The sequence below is a fragment of the Ceratotherium simum genome, chromosome 21 (genome assembly GCF_057802395.1).
Source record: "Ceratotherium simum simum isolate JZ-2026a chromosome 21, ASM5780239v1, whole genome shotgun sequence".
NCBI lineage: Eukaryota > Metazoa > Chordata > Mammalia > Perissodactyla > Rhinocerotidae > Ceratotherium > Ceratotherium simum.
In genome coordinates this window covers 36,682,550-36,700,132 of record NC_141920.1, presented here as the reverse complement: position 1 = coordinate 36,700,132, position 17,583 = coordinate 36,682,550, and the positions used below count along the sequence as shown (strand labels likewise).

General features: G+C 44.6%; 1 protein-coding gene across 2 annotated transcripts; it reads right to left on the bottom strand.

Annotated features, from left to right (window-relative positions):
* Positions 1-1,049: 1,049 nt before the first annotated feature.
* LAMP5 (lysosome associated membrane protein 5) lies at positions 1,050-15,681 on the bottom strand. Of its 2 annotated transcripts, XM_087444901.1 has the most exons (6): positions 15,618-15,681; positions 14,917-15,089; positions 14,404-14,535; positions 14,172-14,277; positions 12,550-12,738; positions 1,050-1,228 (listed from the first exon to the last, which is right to left on the bottom strand). In XM_087444901.1, exons 1-6 carry the CDS (start codon positions 15,679-15,681, stop codon positions 1,050-1,052), a joined length of 843 nt encoding a protein of 280 aa, XP_087301027.1. The 2 variants fall into 2 exon arrangements, with proteins under 2 accessions (XP_087301027.1, XP_087301028.1); XM_087444902.1 differs by lacking the exon at positions 14,404-14,535.
* Positions 15,682-17,583: the final 1,902 nt, after the last annotated feature.

The window sequence follows — 17,583 nt, the reverse complement described above, 5'->3', positions numbered from 1 at the left end:
AGTTTCAGTAAATTACATTTATTACATCAGATAAACTCAACCCTAGGCTACCATGTTCAGCCCAGCTTTTTAATCCAAAGTGAAATGTCAGACTCAAGACCAGAAGCATCAGAAGCAATATTAGACCAATGGTTCAAGAGGTTCATTATTAAAACTACTTATATTTGCCAAAGTAAATCCATGGTTTTTCACCTGGAAAAGCCAACTTTCCCCTCATTGCTTCCTTGCCCTTTCTTTGCTTTTCCTCGCGCAGAAATGAAAAGCCCATCTTCATTCCCTCCTCTCCTCTAAATGCAGAAGAAACCATTTTAGTTTTGTTTTCTTGTTTCAAGAAAGCAACCAAACGTTAGACAGTACTTTCTTTTAATTCATTTTGAAAAACAAACTCACATGATTGATTCTTCAGGTCCCCTTACTTGGACCTGACACACTATGAAGTCCAAACAACTCTGCATAGTTACATTAAACGGGTCCTTGTGCTGCGAAGTCACTGGGTGCAGGGAGTAGTGAAACATTCCCAAGACAATCACTAGACATGCAAAACGCCAGCCAGAAGCGTGGATCACTTTCAGGGGTCTTGCTGCAGGGAGCTTGAGGCTGTATTTTGTGTGCACTGACAACTGCATAGGGTAAGCCAGCTGTGTTCAAGGGAGCAAAGCACCCCTATTCCTCTGAACCTAAAGGAGTGTCTTCCCAAAAGAAGTGTCTTTTCCAGTCCTTAAACTTCAGAGCCAAATACCCCTCCGAGTTGTATGTGTTGCTCCTTGGAGAGGCAAAACCAAGCCCCCATGAGCATAAAAGCTGGCTGTCCCCTCCATCCCCATTCCCCAGCATGGAGAGAACAACTGCCATTCACCCCATGAATCCAGAAGAATCCCCCCATCCCTGGGTTTAAGCATGGATGCAGGCCAAGCAAGCCTTAGATACCCAGGCCTGCTGGATTGTAGCTATGTTGGTGTATCCCATATACAAGGTGGAAAAGTGCTTTTGTTTCTCTACCTGATCCAGCTGGGGGAGGGGGCCCTTGGGGGCTGTCTGCCTAATGGCCCTTAGCCCATGTGCTTGTATTGGGATCGATCCCTAGGGATCTGCACCTGGTTGGCAGTCATTTTGTGGTGTATGTGGTAAATCGCCAGTGTTACCACAATGACGAGGCCCAAGATGAGCCCCAAAATCAGGGGCAAGGTTTCCTCCAACTGCTCCCGCTCGTCCACTGGGCATTTATGCTCTGAAATGGGAAAGAAGAAGAAAAGCAGTGAGCTCCTGTCAAAATATTCTAAATCGTTAAGTCCTCCTATCCAAACTAAAAGAGAGATGGAGACGAAAAGATTTCTGAAGGAACCTTTGGGGAGACATTTTTTTTTCCAGAAACAATATTTCCCCAATCAACCCTAAGGCTGAACCACTTAAAATTTCTGCATAATGTAAAACAAAAATACATCAATTAAACAGTGCAACATTTAGTTATCAGATTCCTGACAGATGTCAACAACACATCCGGATGATTTATTTAAATTTTCAGAGTTTCGGCATTAGACACAACTACCATCATTTTTATTGTTGGTTTAATTTTTTAACTTTTTACTGAAGTATAATGTCCACATAGAGTATTGCACACACATATACAGCTTTCAAAAAAGACTGAAAATACCAAGTGTCAGCAATCATATGGATACATCATTGGTGGGAAATAGTGCAACCACTTTGTAAACTGTTTAGTAATTTCTAATAAAGGCAAACACATGCCTACCTTATAACCCAGCATTCTGTTCCTAGGTATTTACTTAAGAATAATGAAAACATATGGACACAAAAAGACTTGAATGTAAATGTTCATAGAAGCTTTACTCATGATAGCCTAAAACTGGAAACAACGAAAATGTCCATCAAAGTGGAATGGATAAATAAACTGGTATATTCATACAATGGAATATTAATCAACAATAAAAAGGAATGAACTGTGGCTACAGATAACAAAATGGATGAATCTCAAAAACATTATGTTGAGTGAAAACTGTCAGACACAAAAGAGGACATATTGTATGAGTCCATTTCTATGACATTCAAGAACAGGTAAAACTAATGCTATGGTGATTGAAATTAGAAAAGTGCTTACGTCTGGGGAACAGGACGCAGGGGAACTTGCAGGTGTGGTGGAAATATTCTATGTCTGGATCTAAGTGAGGGTTACATGGTTTCAAGTATAGGTAAAAATGCATAGAGCTAAACACTTCAGATTTGTGTGTTTTAATATATGTAAATTAGACTACAATTTTTAAAAACAAAGCGCAGAGCTTGATGAAATTTCACAAATCAACACCTCATATAAGCAGCACCGAGATCAAGAAGGAAAAGGTTACCAGTACCTCCAGATTGAGTCCATTTTTAGTCTCTTATAATTTGAGACAGTTTAATAGCTGTATGTCTCCATTTTTATGTAGAACTGAAAAACAATTTTGGGGAAGCCCGGTGGTCAGATACTTTGTAGAGCTGACCAGAACTGCACTCCTAGAAACCAGGACACATCTGCTCAGGCTCCTTGGCTCCTTGAGGGCAACTAGGGGCCTTTTCACCAAACTTATGACCCACAACTGAAGAAAACAGGCTTTTGATATCTCTCCATTAAGACCAAGGTTTTTTTTTTTTATAATTTTATTTATTTATTTATTTTTCCCCCAAAGCCCCAGGAGATAGTTGTATGTCATAGTTGCCCATCCTTCTAGTTGCTGTATGTGGGACGCGGCCTCAGCACGGCCAGAGAAGCGGTGCGTCGGTGTGCACCTGGGATCCGAACCTGGGCCGCCAGCAGCGGAGCGCACGCACTTAACCACTAAGCCACGGGGCCGGCCCAAGACCAAGTTTTTAAATCAATATGACCCGGTAAACATTTATTGAGCTCCTTCTGTGTGCCAGACTCTTCCAGAATCCCTGCTTTTACTTCTAATAACTCTTACTTCCTCTTCCTTCGCCTGAGACCAACAGAAAGGAGGATAAGGCCTGACCTCCAGGACTCTTTTTTCTCTAATAATAAGAATCCAGAAAATTACACAAATATATACAGCTTTTTAAAAGCTGTATACTTAACATGCCTGGGTCCCTAAATTAACTTTCAGTTCCAAGCACAAAGATTGTTTCACTTAATCCCCATAACAACCCTATGAGGTAAATACTATTATTATACCCATTTTACGTATAAGGTAACTGAGGCAGAAAGGGGCTAAATAATTTCCCCAAGGGTAAATGAAGCCCCAGTCTGAATGCAAACAGCCTAACTCACCAGCATGGTCAGGCAGCACTTAGCAGACATGAGCCAGGGTTAGAGTCAGGGTCAGGTCAGCAGCAGATCTGAGCTACTGGCCTTCAAATCACAAGGTGGGCAGGAAGGAGGGTTCTGGGCTCTGGATCTGCATTCGGTCACGGAATTATGTTCAGTTTCTGAAAATTCCGTGAGCTGGATACTTATGGCAAAGGGGTATGAGGATACTTTTGGGGGTGATGGATATGTTGATTTTTCTAAATTGTGCTGATGGCTTCGCAGGTGTATTCTTAAGTTGATATTTATCACACTGTACACTTAAATATGTGTAGTTTATTGTATTTCAATTATGCCTGAATAAAACTGTTTAAAATAAGTAAACATATACATATATACATGCCCCAATTGGAAAAAAAAATTTTTTTTAAATAGGTTTTTTAAAAAGATATTTTGGCAAAGGTTAGGGAAGTGTTAAGAACCTAGCACTACACGGAGCCATTCTCACACAACCAGGACTGAAAAAAATTCGTAGGGGACTTTTCCACTATTTGACTCAATTCAAACAAGTCCCACACTTTGAGTATCAGCCTGCTGTGCAATATCCTCATCTCCCCCGGGAAGAGGTGCACCAGGGACGGCTCTGGGCCCAGAACTCCATAGCCAGAGGTTTGTTTTTTTCCAGGAAACCACATTGCCCCTGAAGAGAACAACGAGAGGCAATGGGGTCTCCTGGGGTAGGGATTTTATTAACAACAAAGGTTATTTATTTTCCTCATCACAACACACTGTTGCCTGTGTAACGTTTTTCTATAATTTAATTAATTTTATTGAGGTAACCATGGTTTATAACATTATATAAACTTCAGCTGTACATCATTTTATTTAGATTTCTGTGTAGACTACATCATGTTCTATGTTATGTTCTGTGTAACGTTAATTACAGACGTAACGGTGTTTGCTCAATTTCCACGTGCAGCAGCAAACTCATACCCTGATGTTCATAACAAACCCCTTTCAAGCACACCTGAGTTTATGTTAATGAGGCGAGTTTTGGAAAGCCCTTAAGTCACTAAGGATGGGGGCTGGTTGCCAGGGAACCAACTAGGTGATTAGAGGGTTGGAACTTTCAGCCCCACCCCCGATTTCTAGGCAGGGGAGAGCCGTTGGAGATTGAGTTCAATCGCCAATGACCAATGATTTAATCAATCATCAATCATGTAATGAAACCTCCATAAAAACCCAAAAGGCCAGGGATTAGAGAGCTTCCAGTTGGTGAACACGCAGAAATTTGGGGGGGATGGTGTGCGGAGAGGGCATGGAAGCTCGGTGCCCTTTCCTCATACCTTGCTCGATGCATCTCTTCCATCTGGCTGTTCCTGAGTTATAGCCTTTTATAATAAATGAATGATCTAGTAAGTAAAATGCTCCTCTGAGTTCTGTGAGCCTCTCTAGCAAATTAATCGAATCTGAGGAGGAGATTGTGGGAACCTCAGATAAATAGCCACTGAGTCAGAAGCACAGGTGACAACCTGGACTTGGGACTGGCATCTGAAGTGGGGAGTGGGGGGCAGTCTTATAGGTCTGAGCTCTTAACTTGTGGTATCTGATGGTATCTCCAAGTAGCTAGGGTCAGAATTGAGTTGAATTGTAAGACACCCAGCTGGTGTCGTAGAATGGCTTGGTGGTCTGGGAGAAACACCCACACATCAGAATTGGTGTCAGAATCATAGTGCCAAAAGTATTATCCTTAAATAGATCATAACTTTGGTGTAGTTATGGGGCATAACATCTCATATCCCATCCTTTAAGGAAGACGAAGAAGAAAAGTGTGACGTATATTGGCCAAAAAAAAAAATTATGGTTAAAATATATTGTGGTTTACTTCTTTAGAAATTGTTTTTTATTGCCTTAGGAAAAAATCTGAACTAAACGCACCACAGGAAGGGGTATATAGAAGGAGTATTAAACTATGGACTCACCAAAAATAATCATGGGAAAATGAGGGGATTTCAAAAATTATCATGAAAAATACTGAATTCCCTGTCCTCATCCACTTCCATCCACTAAGTAGTCAAATAAAGAAGGAGTCCTGACTCTGCTATCCCTTATCCACCTTTCCAAAATCCGCAAAGCTCTGGAAGATAAAAGTACTTTGTATCACTCATTTGGCAGCAAAACCTGACTTGAACTAATGGCAGGCTGCTTGTGATTCTCACTTACTCTACTTAGCAAGAAGGTTCACGTGTTTCACTGCGGGAAACAGATACATTAATATGTTTGATTACAGGGGCTTCCCTGTTTCTTCTGGGGTCTTACGCAATATATGGACTATGCACTGTATTATCTTCCTAAAGTCTAAAATATTCTGAATTTTGAAAAACATCTAGCCCCAAGAGTTTCAGATGAGAGACTGTGAACCCATAAAAGAAGGACTTAAATTCCCCTTTCAGGCTTAAGCCAATGGTTTCAAATTCTGTCACCAGCCCATGGGAAAAACAGTATATTACACTACAACTCAGAACATACATATTCACACATAACTAAAACCAAAGTTTTATAAAACAATTGTTATCCTTTGTGCATCTAATAATTTATACTCTGTTCTATTCTCTTTCATTTAAAACAGTGCTGGTCACGACCCACTAAAGCAGAGGTTGGAATGTTTTTGTGCCAGTATGATGCAACTATGGACCCCTTCTCAAAATAATGCTTATAAATGCATACAAATAAAATATACACAAGATTACAAAGGAAACATATTACACCGAAATTCAGCTATCAAATTTTTTTGTGTGTGTGAGGAAGATCAGCCCTGAGCTAACATCCATGCTAATCCTCCTCTTCTTGCTGAGGAAGACCGGCTCTGAGCTAACATCTATTGCCAATCCTCCTCCTTTTTATTCCCCAAAGCCCCAGTACATAGTTGTACGTCATAGTTGCACATCCTTCTAGTTGCTGTATGTGGGACGCGGCCTCAGCATGGCCGGAGAAGCAGTGCGTCGGTGCGCACCCAGGATCCGAACCCGGGCTGCCAGTAGCAGAGCGCGTGCACTTAACCACTAAGCCACGGGGCAGGCCCCCAAAATATTTTTTAATAATTTTAAAAATAATTTTAAATAACAGCAATACATGTACTTCTTTATTAGTACACATGTGTACTGGCTGTGATTGCAAAGTAATAAGAAGCATAATTGTTACTTTACAAGATCTGCACAAACTAATGGGAGATGAAAACATCTATAATTTCTATTGGTGACAAAGTCATGGATATCACTAATACTACTGTGGGTGGTTACCTTCATTTATAATTGAAGGAAATGTTAAATATTAATTAGATATTAGTGAAAATAAAGACGTAAATTTTTCCCATTGAAATTTAAAGACCTCCTGAATTCTATCCACAAACCCTATGGACCCCAGGGTTAAAATCCTGTGCAATAACTTGGTAATACAACCCATGGATTATAAAACAAGCAGAACCCTAGATCTCTGCTCTACAGCATCCCTTGGCTCAGCCCAGACTGCATCTGGCTTTGGATGCTTGGAGATCCCCAACTCCCTCTTCACCCCCACAGGACTTGGGGTCTCTCATGCTTCTGCCCTGGCTGGACTCAGGGTTCTAGAGAACACAAATTAGAGACCCAAGGTGGATGGCTTATGGCTGGAAAAGGCAAAAACCAGCCTAATCATTGGAAAGAACCAGATGAAGACAGATCAGACAACAGAGGGTTAATCTGTTGCCAGCTGCCAGTTGACAACTAAAGTCCCCTCAACCATAAACCCGGTGCCCCCACTGAAATCTTGGTTCATCTTAGGTTCTATTTTCTAGACAGGTGTTTTATTTTGTTTTGTTTGATGATCACCGCATTTCAAATTTGTATTTACTGCCTGAGGCAAACCAACTACAAGAACTCTTCATTGTACCCCTAATGAACAGCATTGAGATGGGCAATGGGCCAAGAGGCAAGCTGTCTACTTTCTCAAGCTCTGGTAATGCCACGGGCTGTTCTGTTCGAGGAGGAGGAGGGCAAGCCTTTTGCTGGCTGTGCTTCCCTCTGCTGTCTTACAGGGCGGCTAGAGGGAGGGGTTTGCCCCTCTTTCCATATTTTCTCTGGGCTAGCTCTGGACTCCTGTAACCTCAGCGAAATGTATTTTGTATACTGAGAAGCTGTTAAGATGACGGGTCTTTGGAGACCTTTGGCTGGAGACAAGCAGATACTCTCACCAAGATGTAAGCACTAGCAATTAAAAGAAAAAAAAGATGATAAAAGCAGTTATTGATTGATGCCACAGTGTGCCAGGAACACGGCATGCGCAAGAGACAGTTGTATCAACTCTTTCCCACTAGCCTGTAAGCTCCACCAGGGGAGGGGAAGGTCATATACCCCAGTACCTAGGTGTAGCAGGCACGGACCATGTCTTATCCCCTTGGCATTCACCATTCCCACACATTCCAACGGGTTTTGTCTACAAGGCAGGTTAGAAGTCCCAGAGAGTTGACGCCCCTCCCCCGCTCCAGCGGCCACCACTAATGGATGGGAGTTGGCAGGTAAATGCCTCACGTGGGATGACTCTGAATTGGGTCCAACACTCTCTCCCAGAGGTTCCAGCAGGGTGAGCCCCAGGTGCCAACAGTGGTCACCTGCTCACTAATGCACCTGTACTGCCTTGCTTTCCTATCTCACTTCCCCACTACCCTACCTGTGCTCTCTAGAACCACCTCCTAAATAAACTACTTGCACTTACATACTCCCATAGGATCTGCTTCTGGGGGAACCCAACCTAAAATGCTATGTTCCAGGACAGTACCAGGAACACAGAATTCTATGACAGGCTAGCTACACGGCTACACTGGGGCTCCACAGTGTTATCTCCCTCTAGATGCTTACCCAGGAGACCCTGAGGAGCAACGACCCAGGGTGACACGTTTCCTGGCTGGGAGGTGCCAAGTAATCACAGGTCTACACAACGCTCTGGATCAGAATCAGCAAACCCCTCCTGCGTTGGTGGCATGGCAGCTAGCCACAGGGTGCTCTACTGGGGGTGGGTGTACAGAAAAAGGTAAGATGTGTTCATTTCCACTAAAACACAAAGTGTTTTTCCCATAGATCTGGGTAAAATACAGATCAGGTGGCATCTCCCAATCATACTGTTAGGGAGAATAATACAAGGCTCATGGATTCAGGGTACCCGACAACCTTTCTAAAGGGGCCTCCTGCATTCACGTGTTGATTACAGTTGTTCAGCAGGAGCAGCTGAGGCTCTGAAAGGCTAAGAGCACAGGATCTGATACCCAAAGACAGGTTCTCGCCCCAGTTCTGGTAGCCCCTGGGAGGGCAGCCTTCACCAATAACTTCACTTCTCTGAGCCTCAGTTTCTCCAATGCAAACGGGAATCTCATTTCCTTCTTCACAGGTTGGTTGGTTTGTTTTTCTCCCTTGAGAATTAAAAAGGGAGGTGGTATGTGGTAACTTAAATGCCTGTTAAACCTGAACCTTTAATAACGGGAAGCACAATTACCCTTCCTGTTCTGTTATGTTTCTTTCTGTCATTATGCATAAAAGTCGCCTTTAATTCAAGCCATTAAAATACTCAGGCTGATTTGTTCCCTCCCAGTGACGCAACCCCCATCCCACCACCACCAGAAATCTCCTGGGGCCCTCAAAGGGACACACTACAAGGAATTAATCGTGCAAGGACAAGTTAATCAACCCCAACTGAGACACACACACATGGGGCGGGGACCGGCGCGGGGGGTATCCTGAACTGTAGCATGGTAGTTGCCATACAAAGTGTATTTGTTATAGAAATGAGCCCAAGTGGCCTCTGTGGGTTGGCCCCTAGGTGGTTTATTTCTTCACGGCAGGCCGAGACCCGTTAGCTCAAAAGCCCGCCAGTGCCAAACTCAAGTTTTTACACATCCAATTATTTAAAAAATAGCCCAAACAAGCACATTTTTAGCGATTTAGAGCCTGCCTGCTTTACATACCAAACCTCCCCCAACAGCTGTTGCCCATTGATAAGACAGGGCCTTATAGTTATAAGGCCCCGAGCCTCTGCTGCCCCTCAGAGCTCTCTGACCCAGAGACTCCTCACTATGCAGCTGAGTGACATCACCTAGACATGCAAGCCCCCTCTCTGATACCCCTCTCGCCACCAGGAGGACCCTTGCCCTCCTCCCCTTCTGTATGGTGGTCCCCAAGGTGCCAAAACCCTCCCTTTGGACAATCCCGTGCTGTGAGGGGTTTCCCTTCTCATGCAACCCCGTCCAAGTGCCGCCTAATAAAGCTTGTGTGTTACTGCCTCTCATGGTCATGTCTTCTTCCTTGATCAGCTCAAAATCCCTGAAGCCCCCAACAGAATTCCACAGACCAGCAGCATCACTGCGGAGCTTGCTAGAAATGGAGCATCTTGGGCCCCACCCACAGACCTACTGAACCAGACTCTGCATGTTAACAAGATCACCATAGCTGTGCACTTTGCAGCTGAAGATTCGCGTGCACATTGCAGTTGGAGACGTGCTGGTCTAGGAGACTTTAACTGGGGATCAGTGTAGCAGCTGAGCTTAATGCGTTAAAGGGATTTGTGTGATAAAGATGTCAACCCCTATTTGGGCTGCTCTCAGCCTCTGCGAGTGTCCACTAATCTATTGCACCAACCCTTCCCTGCTTTTCTCAGTCTATTAAGTAGGCAGGTGTGAAACTGCAGACTACAAGTTGTAACTTCCTTACAAAGGGAAACCCTTATGCTATGGGTCCTGTACACATATGACAAACCACATGTACATACCCCTGCAGTTGGCATGCAGATATATGACCAGATACCATCCCCAACCCCCACCCCATGCAGGCATGCTCCAGTCATACCCACTTAGACATCAGAGACACATCCAGAGCCTCCTGAAGCTTCTATTCTGGGGAATGGGGGCCAAGTGCTAGGTCCTGAAAAGGCACCCCAAAAGAAATCTTTCAGATCCCACCAAATCAAATAAAATGATCTCTTACAAAACACAGTGGGGGGCAGGTGGTGAGAGGCACAGACAGGAGGAGCCAGGAACAAAAGAACCCCTGCTGCACAAAGGCACATTGATCCAGTGAGTGATTCTGAATGAGGCTTGAATCCTCCCATGTGTCAAGGCTTGAGCCCCAAGGCACCATACAGGAGGGAACATCCTAATTATTACCCAGAAAAGCCAGGGTAAGACAAGGGCCATTTGCTTATGCTTAATATATCTGCATTTAGGAATTTATGCATGCTTACAAATTCTCTAAGTCTACCCGGCAATCATGCCCATCTGGGACCTGGAAGTGGCTAAAAAGTGCTTTTCAAACAAAAGATGTCATTAAGTCAATGCCATGAACTTCACTGATTTTTAGGAAAGTATCTCTGGTCCCTATTCAGGACTCATTTACTCCTACTCTGTACACAATTTTAAGCATCTATGAGATTTGATTTCTCAGGCCATAAACAACTATAAGCAACAACTTAGAAATAACCCAGAGAGGTTTAGGGTGAGGTTGTTGCACCAGTCGTACCAAGAAGTACAGAAGTGCCTAAGAACAGCTGACCAGCAAAAAACAAAGAGTAATCAGAGGTTATTAAAAGTACCATATAAACTCAAAAGCATCTGTGGTAGGGATCCTGGGGAATGATACTACACAGCCCAACACTTTCACAATGAGTTCCTGGTCATCAATAATCGTAAGTCCAATAACATTGAATTATATTTAATATTTTCAGTTTAAGAAAGACACTGTTACATTTTATAGATACTTCCATAATAAAACATATTTTTTTAAATGTCAAGGTCTTGACAGAGTTTGGTTTCAATTTGGTAGAAAATACGTTAAAATGAAATAGCACACCCTTCCACAAGAACAGGTAAGTGTGGCACTGCTTTACTAAATCTATTAAATTCTGATTGGCCTGGCATTGAAGCATCCAGAAGTCTCTATCAATTGAGTCCACAGCTTCAGAATATCAATTTAGCCGAAGTCAACTGGGCATCTGCCATGTGCCAGCCACTGTGTTAGGTGCTAAAAACACAAAGATGAAAAAGAAGCAGCCCTTCTCTCAAGGCCAGTTTAACCTGGGAATTCTCAAATGCCGTCGGAATAACAGAGGAGGGAGGGCAGAGTCTATTCAGTATAGTTTGAGTAGGAGGGGCATTCTATGAAAGCTGGGTTCTTGGGAAATGATTTAATGATTTGTGCACGACACAGATGGGGATTCTCTAAGATCTTGCACACTCGAATACTTGTGTTCACCTGGGGATCCCCAGCCCAAAAGAAGGCATCCATAAAGCAATCAGAATCTCTCTCCATTTCTTAACCACAAGGAATAAACAGAATCCAACTGTCTTTAACAACCTCCTCCAGACAAGACAGAGAACAAACGAATTGAAGAATTCACTAACCCTACATTTGCCCAAAGTGAATTGTTCCTAGACTTGAACAAATTGCAGAAATGTGGACTCCCCTCGTGCCCTACCTCTGCTGGGATGAAGAGAACCAAGAGAATGTGGACGCCCTGAACTTCCCGGCTGTATCCTGCCTGATTCCCTTTCAGGGGCTAGCACAGACTGAGGAGAAGCCTTCCTCCACACCCCAGAGGGAGCAGATCAGGGAGCCCTGTGGGTGGCCCTCCCCACAAGGTGAGTGCTGGACGGAAGTAGGTCTTCATGAGTCTCTCTCTGTGACCTGCACACTCACACACACACACACACACCCTTATTGCATTCTAGCCAAACGAAACTTAGACTCACAGAACCTACAAATGGGAAGTGACTGAGAGAACATGCAGAAACTGAGGCCCGCAGAAGCAAAGGCCCTTCTCCAACCCATGGCTCTCTAGGTAACTACTTGAGATTTTTAGCTGCTTTTTCATTGGGAAATTTGCATCAAAACTATATATATTTTTTCCAAGCTGACTTTCCCACCTCTCACGCTATCAAGGTTCCACTTTTGGCAAAGGAATGGAGGAAAGGAAAGATGAAGAAATAAAGGCAGGGAGGGAGGGACTGAGGGAGGGAATGAGGGAGAGGAAAGGAATGAAGTGAAGGAGGAAAGGAGAGAAGGAAGAAAAAAGAGCCAATGAAGAAGGGTGATATGATTCAGTTTACAGCCGTTAGTCTTTCAAAAATATTACAGAAGGAGGCAGTGTCATGTCAGCCTAGAGAAAATCTTAGTGGTAACAGCCTGGGACCCTGGCAGGTCCCCTTCCACATCCATCATGAAGTCAGCCTTCCCTTCCCTCCTCCCCATCTCCTCCTCCCACCACCCCCACCAACCTACCTTCACTGAAGACAAAATCAGAGATGATGTCAAAGGGCTGGATGTGGACTGCGGACAGGATCATGGTGACTGTCTTCTGCGGATCACTGGAGGCTAGTGAAATGGTCTGCTGAGCTTGACACTCATAGGACTTCCCAGCTGGGGTAACCAAGGCAGAGAGGTGATGCGAGTTGGCTGTGTGCTTCCCGGCTGCAGAGAAGGCCCAAAGCAATGGTTAGGCCCCTCTTGCTGGCAGAACTGTCCTTGCTCCTAACCTCGTGTGCCAGATAGTTGGCTCTTGCCTCTCAGCTCCAGACAGCCTCCCATCCTCTGTGCTGCCATGCCATGTTGCCTTGCAGATGCTGGGGCCAGGGCTCTCCAAAGGGCATCCAGTGGTGACGAGGGACAAATACACCCATTCTTTCATGAGCAGGGGCTCCTTAAACATTAACCTGATATTTCCTTTTGGAAGAGGAGAGTGATACCTAAAAACCCAACCCTTTTTACCATATAAAACCTAACGATGGAGATTCCAAAGACACAGAACAGTGAATTGATCTTCCACATTTCACACTGGCCTGCAAAGAATAAAATGTCTTCCTCAACAAAGCATGGCTGATGGCTGGTGCCCTGGGCAGACACCCTGGCACACATATATACCCTTTGGAGGTCTGCCTCCTTTTTCTCCTTTTCTGGCATATGTTTGTTTGTGTTTTCCTCCTTTTTCCCTTTTTTCAGGGGGAGGGGTCTAATTTAATTGGAGGAAATGCTTGAATATAAGTTTCAATGAAGAGAAAAAGATGCTCTTTTTACTGTGAGGATAAAAAGGGGTGAAAAGGGAGAGGTGACGTGTATTCTCTTATGTGCTCAATAAAAATCTTTTCCCAACTCAGGTGTCCAGGTGACTGAAGGCCTCATATGAGTAGATTAGACAATTTACTAAGTTAATTAATTAATTAATTTAAATGTGGTCTTTGATGGCCTGTAGGTGTGAACATTGTTATTTGCGGACTGGATGTTCCTCTTGCCACAGTATTTTTGGAGGATCTGGGTGAGTAGTTGGAGTGATGGGCAGGAAAAGCTAATAAATTAGGAAACGGTTCAGAATCCACTCCGAGGTGGCTGCAGTCGATGACTGAAGATCGTGGGTGAACCCTGCTGCCATGCGCAAAAAGATACGGAAGGGTATCAAATACTGACGGAAAGGGCAAGTCGTACTGCCCCCTTCAAGTTTTAGCGCATGAGAAGAAAAACCAGGGTGCAGAAAAACTAAAAAGACAGCTTTGCCCTTCTCCGTGCTTCTTTAAAGGGCAAATCATAAGAGGTCGTCCTGAAACAGCTAGGGGAAGACAGGCCCTCAAGAGACATCTCATCCAGGATCAGGCCATGGGGGGTAGGCTGGTCCTTGGGCCCAGGGTTCCTTGCGCGTCTACAAGGCCCGAGGTCCAGAGGACCCACCGGCGCTCCCACTTCCTCTGCTTTGGACAGCAAGCCCAGGGTGGACTTCGCCTGGGAGCGCAAAGCCCGGATTGGTTTCCGCAAAATTTCCAAAATTCTTGAGGAATTCGGCCTCCACGCCTGCGCTCTATGCAGTGTCCACGCTTCCCCAGGCTCCCTCCCCAGTCCTGCTAGCCTCTACTCACGACTGACTGCGTCTTTAAAATGGGTCTTCTCGGAGGAGTCGTAAACAAACTGGACCTTGCTCAGCCTCCACGTCGCCTCGGGTCCCTTGGACGTGTTGTGACTTTCCTGCGGAGCGGAGGAGGCGCGCGTCAATCGCCCCCGCAGCTTATCTGGGTGGGGAAACCGAGCGGCGGCCTCTGCCCACATCCACCCAGAGTCTGCGCCCCCTCTGCGCGCCCCGCTCGGAGTTACCTTTACAAACAGCATTTTGAGCGCGTACGCGCGATCCACCCAGAACACCTGCAGCTCCGACTCGTCGTGGCCACAGCGGCCCTTCACCTCAGCTCCCCGGGTTAGTGAGATATCAGCCTGTTCCGTGATCAGCTGGGAACACAGACGCCCCGCACCCGCTCAGCGCGCCCGGCCCCAGTCCGGGCTGTAAAGGGCAGCGCGTCCAAAATCCGGGTTGCACGCCAGGGCGCTCCTTTGCGCGCGCGCGCGCGCGCTCCCAGGTCCGGGAACATGCGGTTAGATGCTCTACGTGCAGACCCCGCCGTTAGGGAAGCAGAAAGAGGGGGTTTACTTTCAAGGCAGGCAGGGCGAGCAGAAGGCGTTACAAGCCGGAACCCCCATGCAGCATTCGGGAGCAGCCTGCAAGGGCGCAGGGGGGAAGGCGGGCGACCCAGGTCTTCATGGGGCCTTTAGAGAGGGTGCCCTTCGCCCTTGGAGCCCTAGGAGCAAGCTGGGAGGGAAAAGGTTCCTTACATCGACATAATTGCTGGCCCACACATCATAAGGGACAATAAATTTGGCTGCAAACTCTGCCATGAGACACGTCGTCCCATTTTCCCGCACCACAAATATATCTTTTTCAGGGTTAGTGGAAAGGCCTGAGAGATTTTCCACTTCTTGCTCTGCCGTGATTCGAGCCATTGTATCTGCGGGAAAAAAAAAATCCTGTCGGTTCGGGGCTCAGTGAATCCACGCAGCTCGGACACAAGGGTGGAGAGATTGTGGTCTGTGGGCTTTGGGGTGACAAAGTTCCCTGCCAGCTGCTGTGCGCTCTGCGAGCCATTTTTCTAACCTAATGCCAACAAATTCAACTCCGTTGCTGTCAATTTGTAATAAAAATAAAATTAAAAAAAATTTTAAAGCGTTACTAATTTGTAACCCGATTGGTCTTTTTCTTCTTCTTAGGTTTTTAAACCAAATCTTTCTTGCCAATGCTCTGACCCCACGAAGCAGGCTCGTATAGCACTCTCTGGGATATGCCATACAGGTGTGTGGCTCTCTAGGGAATTCCCTGCCACTGACGGGAAGGCCCTCTGCCCCCCATCCCCCCCAAAAGAAAAAATCTGCAAAATATAGGGGCCACATTTTGACCTTAAACTACTGACTTTACTATGCCGGTTCTATTCTCTGCAAAGAGTGCACCCTGCCCTCGCGATCGCCGAAACGCTACTCACGGAACAGCATCAGGAGAGCTCGAAGTCTGTCGACGCTGAGAACGGCTCTTCCTCGGAGATCCATACTCGCAGTGCAGCGAATGAGTTCAGATGTGCTGCTGCAGAAGCCGCCCGAGAGGGAATCCCTCAAAGTCGCCGCTGGAGTGAGCCGGGGTGAGCGAGGGGCGGGGGCATCGGGGGGGGGGGCAGCGCGTGTTCTGTACCCGCTGGCGGGGACTTGGTGTCGGATGCCGCACTGACCGATGCAGGCTGAATGCGAGTCAGCTCACTGCAGAGGAATGGACCTCGCGGCGAGGGAGCTGTCCACGGCTGCGAGTGCTGAAAGGATTCGGTTGTGTTGTTGGAGTGGTTGTGGCTTGGCTTGTGCAGAGGGCCAATGAGATTTGCGGGGGCTAAAAATTCTCCCTGAGTCTGTTTCCTGTGCTGCAATTGCATCCGCAAGGATGATTCTGTCCTTAGAAACTTAATAGCACCCTCAGACTTATTCAATATCCCTACCAGGGACAGTTATTAGGTAGTGTAGATACCACATCGCTGGAGTCCTGGCTTCTGAAAATGTATCTGGTTCCTGAAAGAAAACGGCAGAGCACAAATTGTTGCTGCTTTGGAGGAGGAGGAGTAGGCAGGAATAGAGAAGGAAAATGCTATGGCAACAGTTTCCTGCATTTGGAGACATCCCTTTCTCTCTCTTGCTCTCAATGAGCTCATGGGTTTAAAGTTAAATTGGCACCTCTTCAAAAGAGGCCCATCAGTCAATGCAGTATATCCATTCCGGCTTATTTTCTGTGAGCTCTGCTCTCTGATTGTATGAGGACTCTAAACTCCAGGGTCACTCACTCTCACTCGTTATATTGTGACTACTCTGCCAAGAGGAATGTAAGTGAATCCAATGTTTGTGAGGGTTATCTAGGGTCTCTTAGGACAGTAATGTTACATAGTTATGTAAAAACACACACACACACACACACACACACACTGATATTACTTTACAGCCTCTAATGGGACAGAAAAACACATACTGCTGGCCTAATTCCTATATTTACATTTTTGGTAGCTTGCTTATTTTAAAAAATTTTTTGCTCCATAAATCAGAATATAGATTTTTCAGCAATAGACACGCTTTCCTCATCAATTGTAGCGATGTCCAAATATTTCATTTCTTAGAGGATATTTCATTGTGTGAATAATCAGTAATATAATGTCATAAAATAAACAATGTCATGTTAAGAGGCAAATTGCAAGTATTTTCACGTACATTGTCAAGTTTGATCCTCCCTACAACCTTAGAAGGTAGGCAAGGGAAGATATACCTTATTGTGGTTGTACAAACCCCAAAACTGAGGCTTAGAGAAAGTAAATGACCTTCCCAAATGTCACATGGCCAGGTAGAATTAAAATAGAAAAATCACATGCTTTAGCTTCATAGGGATCATCTTTATTTTTGCTTATACAATACTTTGACTCCAGATTATATTGTATTTTGACTTCCATAAGAATCTTTATTGAATGACCAAATAACAAGTGGAAACCTAAAATCTCTATCATTAATTCACATTCTTGAAATATAAAGAATGCTGTTTTAAGTATAATAATATCCTGACATAATATTTGCTACAAAGAGTTTGTACAATTTTTCTTTCAAACCTATTCCTGTATTAATAATTAGATCAATAGCAATTCAAATTATGAAGCAATGTTTAAATTGATACTGTATGTTTACATCTTTATTTTTATCTCTGTATTTTTATATTGCACTCAAACATTTCTCAAGAACTTTACATAAATGATTATATATAGAAGAATTGAGGCAAAATTGTGATTGATATAAAGTCAATTATTATCGGTTGTGAGTGGAAGTTGTAAAATTTATATGTCTGACAATTTGTCATGTTAGCAATTGTTATTAAACACTTATGTTTCTGTATTACTATAAAAATTAGAAAACAATGACACATATATAATGAAG